This window comes from Molossus molossus, unplaced genomic scaffold (assembly GCF_014108415.1).
Source record: "Molossus molossus isolate mMolMol1 unplaced genomic scaffold, mMolMol1.p scaffold_m16_p_16, whole genome shotgun sequence".
Taxonomy (NCBI): domain Eukaryota; kingdom Metazoa; phylum Chordata; class Mammalia; order Chiroptera; family Molossidae; genus Molossus; species Molossus molossus.
In genome coordinates, this window is record NW_023425351.1 from 18,735,659 (window position 1) to 18,749,230 (window position 13,572).

Here is a 13,572-nt window from a genome sequence, read left to right on the forward strand (position 1 = left end):
AGAAAATATTTGTTGATAACATAAATATTACATTTGCTTTAAATGTTTTAAGGAAAGGACCATATTAATAAATTCTAGGGTTTAAAGAGAAGCCTTTTGGAGTTACTGTCCAAACAGCCTAAGAAAACGTACCCTGCCCTAGGTAATAAAAGTATCAGGCCTCATGCTCACTGTCATTCTCCATTGTTGCACTTGGCATTGTATTAATGAACTGATGCACTTCTGAAGTTTTGTGAGCAAAACCTTTACCAAATAAGAATATGAGGAAGTCTCTTATCAGTGTTATTGTGAGAGTACAAGGAAATACAGTCTGGCAATAAAATATGCTTGGTAAACATTAGATGTCGTCATCATTTGATACTCAGAGCATGATGATTTTACACAGATGGAAATTATGTGTATGGCATGATTTTATACGGTCGTATAAAGAAAGTGGTAAGGATAGGTAAGGAAGAGTTAACGAAGTAAGCCAGAGAGAGAGTGAGTTCTCTGTACATTTATCAACTTAAACTCAGAGCAAAGATGTTTAAGTATTGATTGCCATAAAAAGGACACTACTAGATAGGCATCCACCAAATCAGTGTGGAGCAGTGGGACCTGGGGTGCTGAACTCAGGAAACATCTAATCTGCCTGGACACAACCCCAGAGGAGTTCACAGTGTTCCTGACCAGGGACCACTGCCAGGCCAGGGAAGACCAGTCATCCTTTGTCAGTCATATGAGAGGAGGCAAAGGTTGTTCTAAAAAAATGGCTTTCCTGACATTGTTGAGAACTAAAGGTAATTAAAATTTCCATACAATTAACAGTTTCTGTTAACCTTTTAATTTGATATAATTTTAGATTTGCAGAAAATATGCAAAAATGGTACAAAGAATTTTTTTTTTTGTAATTGAAAAGTATCTTGTAGAAAGATACTTTGAAATTGCTAAATATGATAATGGCTGCTTAGTGGTGATTGACTTTTTTCATCACTCCTTCTAAATTTATTACTCGGGTTTCAGCTATAAGGAAGAGCTTTACCCTTTTAGCCATTTGTTTATAGCTGTGTAGACTTGTGGTATTTTACTTTATTCAGTGGACCATAATTCTTCATTGTCATCATTTACTTTGCTCACAATATCTCAGATTTGGCCATTTAAAGTCCCTTCAAGCTGGCTCCTCTCTCCTTTTGCCTTGTCCCGCCCTTCTTTGAGCTCTTCCTTTTCTGGCCCCGGAGGGTGCCCCATACTCACCTTGTAATTTTCCGAGGTGTGTTCACTGCTGCTGGGGAGTCATTCTCGGCACTCTCAGTGCATAGGTCTGGGGCTGTGCTTATGTCTGTGTGTACACTTAGTGCAAGGACTGTGTATGTGTATGTGACATACATACACATCACACACACATATTACATATGTTAATTACATATACACACACCTCTACCTACTGACCAGCCTAACAGCAGTGAAGAACAATGCCTTTATATTGATAACTTCCAAATTTATTTCAACACCACAGGGTTTATTCTATCCTTTCCCCTTCTAATATTAATAACTCCCTTCTTTGACCACAAGAAACCTGGCTCTTATTCTCCATGATATATTCACTAATTTGTCAGTCCTAGAATATACAGGAAGTGGTTTCAGAATTACTAGACCATATTTCTGTGAAAAATAAGTCCACTAACGAGTTCATTTAATATTTGTTGAGAGTTTTTTCAATTTAGCCTGAGGATATAGAAGCTAACTACTTTGTTGAGAATTTCTTTGGGTTAATTCCTATCCTCCTCCTGCTCCTTTTCAGTGTGGTTGTTATTAATTTGGTACTCAGTTTGGTTATTAGTTTTTGTTTGTATCTGTGTTTGTATTCCATTGTAGCTCCCTGCCCCCATCCCTGTTGATGCATATAACTCAAGTTCATGAAATATTCACTGGTTCAAAAGTCAGAAGTGTACACAAAGGATACTCAAAGAAGAGTTAGCCTCCCTCTCCACCCCATTCCTGTTTGCTTTCTTATTAATCCCAGATTTATCCTTTGCCAAATTTTGCCATGAACATGCATGCATGCATATGTGTGTGTGTGTACACACACACACACATACATATTATGTATATTACACACAAAATATAATACTGTACCATATTTTCCCTTTTTTCTTGCACACAAAAGAATAGCGTATTAGCAGTTCACATTTGCACTTTGCTTTTTTCACAAGGCTATATTCTGGAAATTACTTGACAATCAGTTCATAAGATCTCATTCTTTGTTATAGCTGCATAGTACTCCATTGCATGGCTGTATCATAGCTTATTCAGCCAGTTTCCTATGTAAGTGGCTTCTGCTATTTTACAGTTACAGATAATGCCTAGGTGGCTTCAGGGTGTGAATTCCTAGAAGTGGGATTGCAAGATCAAAGGCCGAAGGTATATGCAGGTCTGTCACTGTCATTTTCCCTCCCATAGCTGTGCCAGTTTGCGCTCCAGTCCACCGTGTATGAGAGCACCTACTCTCCCACAGTCTTTCCAGCACAGTGTTGTTTACTTTCTACTTTTTGTGACAGATTGTACTGCAGTGTAGTTCCAATTGGCATTTTCTTTTATTGTGAATGAAGTAGAACATATTTTCGTAAGTTTAATGGCCATTTTATATCTTATTTTGTCAGTTGTTTATTTATGTCTTTTTGTCCATTTTTCAGTTGTGCTTTCCTCAATTTTTAGAGTTATTATATGAGATAGTAGTCCCTTATCTGTGTTATATGTTGCAAACCCCCCCCCCATTTCAGTTGTCTTTTGACTTTATTTGTTGCATTATAATTTTTAAAAATATATTTATATAGTTATCAGTCTTTTATTGGATCTGGCTTTTGAGTCACGGTTAGAAAGCCTTTCTTTATGTCCAGGTAGAGGGAAATGGCCATGTTTTCCTCTAGAACTTGGGTGGTTTCACTGTGTTTAGGCGCCTCATCCACTTGGTACTTGTTCTTAGGTGTGGTATGAAGCACGGCTCTAATTGTATTCTTTCCCAAACATTGTTGTTCTAGCATCACTATTAAAAAGTCTGTCTTTGCCCCAGCTATTTTGAAATGCAACCTTTATTGTATACTAAAAGTTTCATATCTATTTGGATCTATATCTGTGCACACTATTTCCCTTATAGAGGCTTTGTAATGTATTTCAGTATCTGGTATAGTTTCCCCTGAGAGCATTTCCTTTTTAATGTTTTCTTGGATATTCTTACATGTTTATTTTTCTATATAAGTTCAGTATTAAATTGTCTAGCTCCATAAAAATGCTTGTTTATATTTTTATTTACATTGTGTTTAATTTGCAAATTTATAATATTGAATCATGCTGTCTAAAAATAAGCGTATCTTTGCATTTGGTTCAACTCCATTTGTGTGTCTGTTAGGAGAATTTTAAATATGTCCTTATATTAAGTTTCATACATTTATTATTAAACTTATTACTAAGTATTTTATCTTTGTTGATATTGTAGAAGAGGTTTTCTCTGACATCTTCTCATTGGTTTTGTTTGTGTGAATGGAGGCTTTTGACTTAATTTTATATCCTGCTACGTTACTGGAATTATTTTATTTTTTGAATTAATTTTCTAATTGATTCTCTAGGGTTTTCCAATTATGCAATTATATAATTTGCAAATAGAAAGAGTTTTACTTCTTATTTTCCAATTATTGCTCCTCTTGTTTTCTCTCGTCTGATGGCATTGGCTAATGCCTTGAATACAGTATTGAGTAATAGTGGGGAGAGCACATCCTTACCTCGTTTCTGATCTTGGTGAACAGCCTGAGGTTTTTCTCCTTTCAGTAAAGCGAAGTCAGTGACCGAAAATTTCAGCCCAGTTTATGAGCGGGAGACGTGCCTACGTCCACCTCCTGGTCACACTGGTGTGCTCTGCAGGCCTGTGCACCGCAACTGAGACAGGAGTACTGACCGCACTCACCCCTCTCCTACCCAGCACTAGGAGACTGGCTCGGATACTCCTGGGGCTGTTTCTAGTTAGCAGTATTGAGTATTATTTATTGAAAATTTGGGAAATACGGGTTGAAAGTAGAAAATAAAATACCACCCAGAAATGATCGTTAATGGTAAAAGGCTCGAAACATAAATTTATAATTTAGGCCACCCTCTGGTTTTAATTGTTTGGTATTGAAGTATAATCCATTCACTTATAAAGACAGCTAGTTATTAGGTGTTTTTTTGTTTGTTTGTTTATTTTTTAATGGCAAGTGGATAAGAGATCTGGGGGCTCAGGACAGAAGGCAAAGTTTAGGCACTGTTATTGATTTTCTTTTCTTAATCTTAAATATTAGTAATTATGTTGAATGTTGCTTACCAGCCTTTATGAGTAATTAAACAGGTTCCTTTGTTAATTATCTGTTTAGTTGATTTTGTGGGAACAATAAAAGACATATAATAAAAAGATTAATTATTTTTTGACATGTTTCAAGTATATTATTTTATGTTATTCTTTTAGCTCTTACCTTCATTGTCAGTGGGCTTCTGTAGAAGATCTGGAAAAAGATAAGAGAATTCAGCAAAAGATTAAACGATTTAAGGCAAAGCAGGGCCAGAACAAATTCCTTTCAGAGGTAAGAAATACCTGATTACTTTTTATTAAAATGTTCTGAATTTTGAGTTTTAGTTCAGTAATTCATTAAGAAAAACTAATTTGCCTCACTTGGTGCTGTTACTTGCATATTGGTAACTGGTTATTGCTAAAAAAAAAAATTTGTAAACAGGAAATTTCTCATTCTTCCTGTTGCTTAGTCTAGAAGATACTGGTCCTTATGACATTATGTGGAAATGTGATGGCATGATTACAGTCTAGTAATGAAAGTACAGTTAGTCGCTGGTGAAAAATGTAAGTAGACACAAGTTCTGTTAGGATTTAACAGGTTAAAAATGCTACAGTAAGTAGCATTAAATACAAAGTCTAGGGAATAAAAGTTTATTTCTGTTGGGGAAGGTATAAGGCAAATTTCTATTGTTCAAGTCAGTGCCTCATTTCAGAGGGTTCACTAAACGAATTTTCACAAGTGATGTGTTGTGGTGTAGAAGTTGGTGTAATGTGTTTGCTTGTCTTCCTTTATCTTAGCTTATCAATTATGATGAAAAGATAACCATACCTAGGACAGGGAAGAAAAATCTGCATTTTTAAGAAGTACTAAGTCCCCCCTCCTCCCCAACACAGTCAACTACATTTTAAAAAGTGTTTTCACACCCGGCTTATTCGGGCTCTGGACTTCTGATCACCAGTTTGGTTTCACTTACAGCCTCCAGTAGATAAAAGAGAAACCTTCACACTGAAAGATTAAACTTGCTGATTTATTAGTTTTCTTCTCTATAAAGGAGTTAACAGAATGTAAAAGGTAAAGAAGTGTGAAATTTGATGCAAAATAATACCTGTTGAACAACCTACTTCACAGCCCCACCTCTTTTTAGAAATAGGGTCAGGGACAGAATAGCGTTCAGTACTTTATTGTCATAAAATCCTTATAATCTTGGATGACAAGTCTGTGTTTCCCTGCAATCTGATTTCCATGCAGATTGTGAAGTTTGTGTTAGATGAGGGATCAGGTGGTGGTGGTTTTACTGGACACGTGTCTGTATCGCCACTTCTGTTCCAAGTGTTAAGCTTCTTTGCAGTGCAGTGGTCAGCACTGTGGGGAAGGGAAGTGTGCGGATGTGACTCACTCCTTTCAGCTTGGAGAATATTTAGGTGATTCTTTGAAAGGGCAATTTCTAAGAAAATAATGGGAAGTTCTATTTTTGTGCCCTTCTTAATGAAACGAAGGTTAAATGTCTGTGACATCGGGCGAGTTGAAATCATTTGGCTTCCTTTTAGAAAGAGACACCGTATGTGCCGCTGACCTTTTCTGTGGATTAGTGGCAAGGAAAAGGAAAGTGAGCTCTGGTAACTTCCCCTGCAGCCTTGAACCCTGGTTCTGTTTATTAAATTTATTTGGACTGTGTTTCCTGGAGTCAGATGCACTCCAGGGACTTAGGCCGGACCCTCACTCTGTAGCCTATCTATGTGGGTCTGTCTTTGTGAATCATTTGCACCAAGGTTGAAATACATTATCTTGCTGGTGGTAACTTGTCAACTAGAATCTGAAGTTTTTACTTGAATGGAAGTCCAAAAAGAGAGTCTGAGGGTTGGCACAGAAGGATAAAGGATATTCCTTTCCTCTTTCACACACACACCTGTTTGATGGTCCTAGATTTAGGTTTTCCATGCAAAGTTCTGACTACTTTTGCATTCTTTGTTTCACCTTATGCTTCCTTATAAGTTTGCTGCAACTAAAATCTCTATTCAAAAAGATTATTGAAACTGGAAATTGCATTACATATATGATGGCATGCATAGATTATTCGCTTCAAGGATAGAAATGTTTACGAGTAAAGTTAAGGATTTAAATTCAGTAATAGCAATGAAAACTTCTGTTTAATAGTAAGTTGTCTTAAAGAGAGCATTTGTCATCAAAACTAGTTTATAGAAAGTTTTAGTGTTTATGCTGTCTGTGAATAATATATACATACTGTACTGTGTGCCTAAATCTAGAATCTTTTGGTAAAGCCAGGGCATTTAACATTTTAAATTAACTGAACATTTCAATGATTTTTTTGCCTCACTAACCAACTCTATGTAAAAGCCTGAAGCAGGGGAAACACATTTTTGTATTATTTATTTTTGTTTCATAATTCACATGTCAAAGCATCCAAACTGGGTGTTTTAATGGGAACAGTGGCCCAGAGAATGTGTGTTATCCTTGAGCCAACTGTGATCAAACAGCTTATCTTTTCAACCTGCAAGTCAGGGGATACGAATGGTGCCTAAATGACTTCTCATATGTCTTTGCAAAGCATTTTAATGTAGTTATATTACTGATAAATTAATTGATAGGAATACAATAATATGATTTTTGTTTTTTAACTTATCTGACTGACTTATTTAAAGTATGGCTTAGTCTTTGAGTCATATTGTTTTTTGTTTTTTTTTTATCCTCACCCGAGGACACTTTTTCATTCTTTGTTCAGATAGAGCGGGAGGGAGAGAGAGAGAGAGAGAAATATTGATGTGAAAGGGACACATCGAGTGGCTGCCACCCGCACGACCAACCAGGGCCGGGGACAAACTGCAACCGAGGTATGTGCCCTTAGCGGGAACCGAGCCCGGGTCTCTCCGGACCGCAGGCCGACGCTCTAACCGCTGAACCAAACCGGCCAGGGCTGTTTTGTTTTTTAATGTGATAACTTTGCAAGCAAGCAGTATTACTTTCTTTTGTAAAAATTGTTAATATATTGGCTAAATAATATTCAGTACAAATAAATCGTTAGAACCTTTAATGACAAGACTGGATTCAAATGAGGTACTGATACTGATTGGCAAAGACAACCAAACACCATTAACTCTGTTATTCAGTGTTTTTAGCTTTTGAAGAACACTCTGAAATGATGCTATAAGGCAGCAGACAACTCTAGGAGTTATGAGATTCCAATAGCACTTAACTGTGCATGGCTTTGGTTCTTTATTGCAAGCTGTAGTTTCATGAATGCTAAATGCATTGCATGCCATAAGCCTTTTGGATTGCTCATTAGTGAATTGTAATTTCACACTTCATTTAAAATATTCTTAAACATTCTCTCACAGTAAAAAGGTTTCACACAGTAATTAAAAGACCCAGTTAACAAAGTCTGAGAAGTCTGATTTCCTCATGGGGAATGATTTTGCTAAATTGTAGCATTTCAATTAATATAAAAGAATCTGCCAAATATAAATTCTGTGTTGCTATGACCCAAAATATTACTGCTCAGTGAAAAGTGAAATAGTGTTTACTCTGAGGGATTACATAAACAATTTAACTTTTTTGCCTTGGTGCAGATTGAAGATGAGCTTTTTAATCCAGATTATGTGGAGGTTGACCGGATAATGGACTTTGCACGTAGCACAGATGACCGGGGAGAGGTAACAGAAGATTGTTTGTATTGGGGGCGGACATTCAGACTGCTTATGTGTGCTTACAGAGAATGATCATGGAAATCCTAGATCTGGTCCTAGTCAGAGTCTTGGATCATGGCACACTGAGTCTAAATTTAACTGGAATTTATTGACTTACTGTTGGTTTTATGACTTAGTAATAGTGCTAAATGTGTTTATGTTTAGTCTGGGAGCTTTTTAAAAGAAATCAATTTTCAATATGAAACAAATACATCGATATTTTGCACAATTCCAGAATGAGATCAATAAAAAGAATTCAATACATTTTGGTATAAATCTGGTATGTAGCACAGATTTTCATTATAACTAAGAGTGCTATTGTAGCAGAATGGAGTTTAATGTTATTTTAACATTGGACATCCTTGGTGAAGTTCATGAATTTCATTTAATGTGCACAGAGGGTATTATAAAATACAGTATACGTTAATTTACCATGTACATCTGAATCAGACACCTGGTGAATGATTTGCACAGGCTCAAATTCAGCTACTATTTACTAGATATTTCTTTATACTTTTTGGCTTTTGAACATTACTTACCAGTGACTTCGATAAAAATTAATTTGTTCTGATAATACTACTCAATATTATTTCCAGTTTAGACTTGAGACTCTATAACTAGGGACTACATTTAAAACTTCTACCCACTGAGTCTTACTGTTGCTTCAGTGGTGTCTATTGAAAAATGAAGTAGAGCACGTTTTTTCTTTATACATGTAGTTTTCGGTGCAATGAATCCAATTCTGATTTCTTTAAACCTGCCCAGCCTGTGACTCACTATCTGGTGAAGTGGTGTTCGCTGCCTTACGAAGACAGCACTTGGGAGCTAAGGCAGGACATCGATCAAGCAAAGATCGAAGAGTTTGAGAAACTAATGTCCAGGGAGCCGGAAACAGAGCGTGTGGTAAGAGTTGGTTAAGGGTAGAGGACTTTATTTGAGAATAGTGTTGTGGTGTTGTCTTTGAGAAACCACTAATGGGATTACTATATTTGAAACAGGAGCGACCTCCTGCTGATGATTGGAAGAAATCGGAGAGTTCCAGGGAGTATAAAAACAATAACAAACTCAGGGAATACCAGTTGGAGGGAGTGAACTGGCTCCTTTTCAATTGGTACAACATGTACGTACAGCCTGCTTCCTTCACTTGTAAAAGGGCCTGTCCTATTGTTTTTTCCTTTGTACTTATTGAAAATACTACTCAGATATAACTTAATATTTTAACATTCTAGTAAGATTATTTAAAAAACAGCAAACATTGCAAGTGTGCTTATTATTTATTCAACAGAGAATACACAGATTGATAGAAGTATGTAGAAATAATTATTTCTTGGAATGTTTTGCTTGAAAACGTATTTTACTTAATCTAAGAAAAACATTTAAGATAGACATTTGTGAGTCTAGTAATACATGTCTTGTGAAAAGAAAGCAGTGACTGATATCTGTACTCATTATACTCTCCTTGTTTTATTTCCTTCCCAAAGGCGAAACTGCATTTTAGCAGATGAAATGGGTTTGGGAAAAACTATCCAGTCCATTACATTTCTCTATGAGATATATTTGAAAGGAATCCATGGCCCTTTTTTAGTAATTGCCCCATTGTCCACAATCCCCAACTGGGAAAGGGAGTTCCGTACCTGGACAGAGTTGAACGTGGTTGTGTATCATGGGAGTCAAGCTAGTCGTCGGACCATTCAGTTGTATGAAATGTACTTCAAAGATCCCCAGGTAAAACATCACAGGTGGTTGTTCCTACGCTTATCTGTGCATTTTAAGGTGTTGGAATTTAAAATGGTCTCAGTGATTTGAGGGAAAGGTCTAGATTTTGCAAAATTGAGAGATTTTCTTTAGATTTCTTAATTATAATTGTATTATATTTCTACATGTTATGATTACAACTTTTTATAGCTTTGGTCATTCTGATTATTAGCTTAAAAACAAATGAAATGTTTTACCTTGGCTGATCACTGAAAACCATTTAATGTGTTGATTTGCTAATTGGCTTTCTTTTGTAATTCTAAGAGAAAGCGAAACAAAAAAAAATGGTGTTTTTAAATGTGAATAGAAAGAATATTTTGTTATTTTATTGCTAGAAATGAAAAATACTAGGCATGTAATACTGAGTGACAGACAGACACATTGAGTGAAAAACATCCGAAGAGAAGAATTTGTACTTTGGGCTGTTAGTAGCACTTACTGTGAATTTTTACTTATTCTGGTTACTTGTATGCAATTATTCTGTGATACTAAAATTATAAATGACTTGATTAAGAAGGGAGAATAGTATGTGCTAAATTAGTTTTAAGCAATAGGTAGTAAATGGAAGTTCTGTAACTGGAAATAGGACAGTTTTGTTTTACATGTTTGTTTGCTTTAAGTGTGAAAATCTGCCCTCAAACTAATTAAAGGAGGAGAATTTTGAAATCTGTTTTTTGCATTTATCTTTACATTTGGGAAATTATTGTAAGTTCTATCCTAAGTGAATGTTTTTCGTTTTATCACTTTAAAAATACAAAATAAATTACAAAAGTTGAAAAAAAAGGTAAAAAGTTAAAAAAAAATTTTTTTTAAGTTAGCTAGGTACATAATGCATTTGGCCTTTTACATTTTGGAGTCTATAGGATGTGACTTGAACGGGCACTCCAGTGGCATTTGACTGGGTGTTATCTGTAAGGGAATTAGATCAGAAATTTTACTAACAATTTTCTTACTTTCTTTAAAAAGGAAAGGTTTTAAAGCCTTGTTACACCATGACAACTTAAAACCTCCAAAATACGTTATCTAAAGTAAAGATGTCCCCAAAGGGATAAATCCGTGTCTTACACTCTTTTTTCATCCTCACAGTTGTTAGTAATCTGTAATTCTAACTAAATAATTCAGAGTTGTTCTTGTAGGGTCGAGTGATAAAGGGGTCCTATAAGTTTCATGCCATCATCACTACCTTTGAGATGATTTTAACGGATTGTCCTGAGCTGCGGAATATTCCATGGCGCTGTGTAGTCATCGATGAAGCCCACCGGCTGAAGAATAGGAACTGCAAGCTGTTGGAGGGACTCAAGATGATGGACTTGGTCAGTGAGCGTTTGGTGATTCCATTAAACCTGAATAGAATTATTACTGGCTCAGCATTCCCGCCACTCTGAACTTGACTGATGCCTGTGAAGGGTGTTTGCCAAGCCTGTCAAATATTGTGGTACATCCTCCTGAGCTCTTAGTTACTGAAAAGTGGCTGCTGTCTTCCTGGTTCTAATGTTGATGACTGGTATTTCTGTGCAGTTGTATCACAGCAGAGTATAGAAATGATATTTTCACTAAAACGAGTTTCAAGTTTTTGTTTTCCCTTTTGTTTGTAAATATTACTGTTATGATCCAGTTACAGGTTTTGGCATGTAAAGGCCAGGTTCTCATAACTTGTGCCAAAATCTGGAATTGGTCCAGTTTGCGTTAAAGACCTTGAAATTGATGTGGACCACATTTATCCCATACTCTTCTAGCTTCCTAAGAGATGTTCAGGTCGTCCTGATTACATTTTTCTGGATTTTCTTCAGTTGGAGTATCATGGGATAATATTTTGTAGAAGTGGTAGAGTCTGATTGATTTTCAGCTCCATACTGCTGTGTGCATGATTCCCTGGTGGACATTGCTACATGCCCTCAGTCATTGTCAGGCTTCTTTCCACTCTGTAGTTTACAAGGTGGGTTTTGATCACTTCTTTTCATTTTTAATGTACGTTTTAAAAGCAAAGTTACTTAGTATGTCTTTGGGAGTTTCAAAAAAAGTATAAAAAGATTTTTTAAATCCCTTTAATGTTGTCTTCTGTAGATTGATTTGATCTCTTGTTAATTGAGAGTTTGAAATGGGAAGGAATATTCTATATTTTCATGGCTACAGATTTTTTTTTTTTTTTTTTTTTTACTAAAGACTGATACTACTGTAAAGAACACTTTAAAGCTTTCTGTTGCAGCAGGTTCTTGGAAGCAGCTTTTATTCTTAAATTGAGATCAGGTTAACAAACTATTCTTTTCCAAACTTTTTTTTTTTTAAATCCTCACCCAAGGATATTTTTCTATCTATTTTCAGACAGAGTAGGAGAGAGAGAGAGAGATAAATATCAATGTGTCAACCGATTGGTTGCCTCTCACACGGACAGGGCTAGAACCACAATAGAGGTATGTGCCCTTGACTGGAATCAAACCTGAGACTCTCCAGTTGTGGGCCGACGCTCTAACCACTAAGCCAAACTGGCCAGGGCTAACAGATTATTCTTTTAATTAAAAACAAACAAAATCTAGTTTTGTTAAAAGGAAAAAGTTTGACTGAGTTACCCTATTTAGGATAGAATTTTCTTTTTTTCTTAATAAATTATTTAATGCTGTTCTAAGACCCTTTTCAAAGCAGTGTATATTATTTGGTTGCTAATCCACAAAACACATTAGAATGCTTAGAAATGGTGACTGCTCTTGAAGATGTAGGTGAGCATAAGGAAAAGAGAAATGCAGTGGCTGTATTTGGTCTCTTCAGGTGATCTTAGCATTATATTGAGGTAAACCTGTATTTATAGGTAACCACTAATGTTCATGAAGTATCTAATTACATCTTCTTAGAAGGGCCCCATCCTCACAGTGGTCCACTAAGGAACAGTTATAGATAGCATCGTTTCCTGAAGGCTAAATAGTCACCCAAATGAGTTTCTGCAAGTTATTTTCTATTAATAGTTCACATGTTTCCAGATAGTAGATTTTTGCTGTAAAACTGTCTTCCATTGGTTGAACTCTGTCAGCATCAAACAATCTAATTGTCATTGGGAGATTTCAAAGGTTTTTTTCATTGTTTATAGTAACAGTTCATTAATGGATTCTAATCTGCTATCCATATAATTTTTCTGTTACACATTGCAGTGTTTCCTAACTTTTTCACATAGATCACATATGGAAAATGATGTATGTCACACTGGGGTAAGCCAAGAAGGCCGCCCACTGCCACAGGTGACCAGTCCTGGGCCTCTGACTTTCACAGCCCTGCCGGCTGCCCCAAGGACATTCATGACACCACTGGGAAGCTTGATTAGCATACGAACAAATTGTTTGTTTTTCTGATAATCAAGAATCTTTAGCTCAGAAAAGATGTTTTGAAGATGGAGCACATAATTATTGTTCAGAATTATGATATAATTGTATTTGTCCAGTTCTGAACAGGTTGTTACCTGGTTTTTAAATCTTTACTTTAAATAAACATTATAAAAATGTACACACTTAAACCTTTTTATTCCTCTTTCCCAGAATAAGTCATGGTGAAAATGGCGGATAATAACTGTATCCCACCATGGATCAGGTCATAGGAAACTGCTGTTACCTGCACTAGACTCAGTTAGCATGAAAGTGCCCTTGATGAGGATTATCTTCAAGGGCATCTCAGAGGAGGGATCTGTCAGCATCTCCAGCTCTCCCATCACAAAGGAAATGCTTGTGAGATGATGAGTTGAGGGACATTTATGGTCATTACTGTCCTCCACAGGACCCTTGGAAAGGAAAGCCATCTCTTTGTCCCTCACTGACCAGGAGGGAATTCTCTGGAGGTGC

General features: G+C 36.2%; 1 protein-coding gene across 3 annotated transcripts in view; it reads left to right on the forward strand.

The window, feature by feature from the left end:
• CHD7 (chromodomain helicase DNA binding protein 7) overlaps positions 1–13,572 on the forward strand; it is a 198,239-nt gene that overhangs the window by 143,368 nt on the left and 41,299 nt on the right. For 2 of the 3 annotated variants that reach the window (XM_036263971.1, XM_036263972.1), the window contains exons 8-13: positions 4,472–4,586; positions 7,880–7,963; positions 8,762–8,899; positions 8,995–9,116; positions 9,478–9,721; positions 10,888–11,064. In XM_036263971.1, the coding sequence (XP_036119864.1) occupies positions 4,472–4,586; positions 7,880–7,963; positions 8,762–8,899; positions 8,995–9,116; positions 9,478–9,721; positions 10,888–11,064 (880 nt within the window). Of the gene's footprint in view, positions 1–2,373; positions 2,411–4,471; positions 4,587–7,879; positions 7,964–8,761; positions 8,900–8,994; positions 9,117–9,477; positions 9,722–10,887; positions 11,065–13,572 lie in introns of those variants that run through there. The other variant, XM_036263974.1, reaches the window with a different exon arrangement.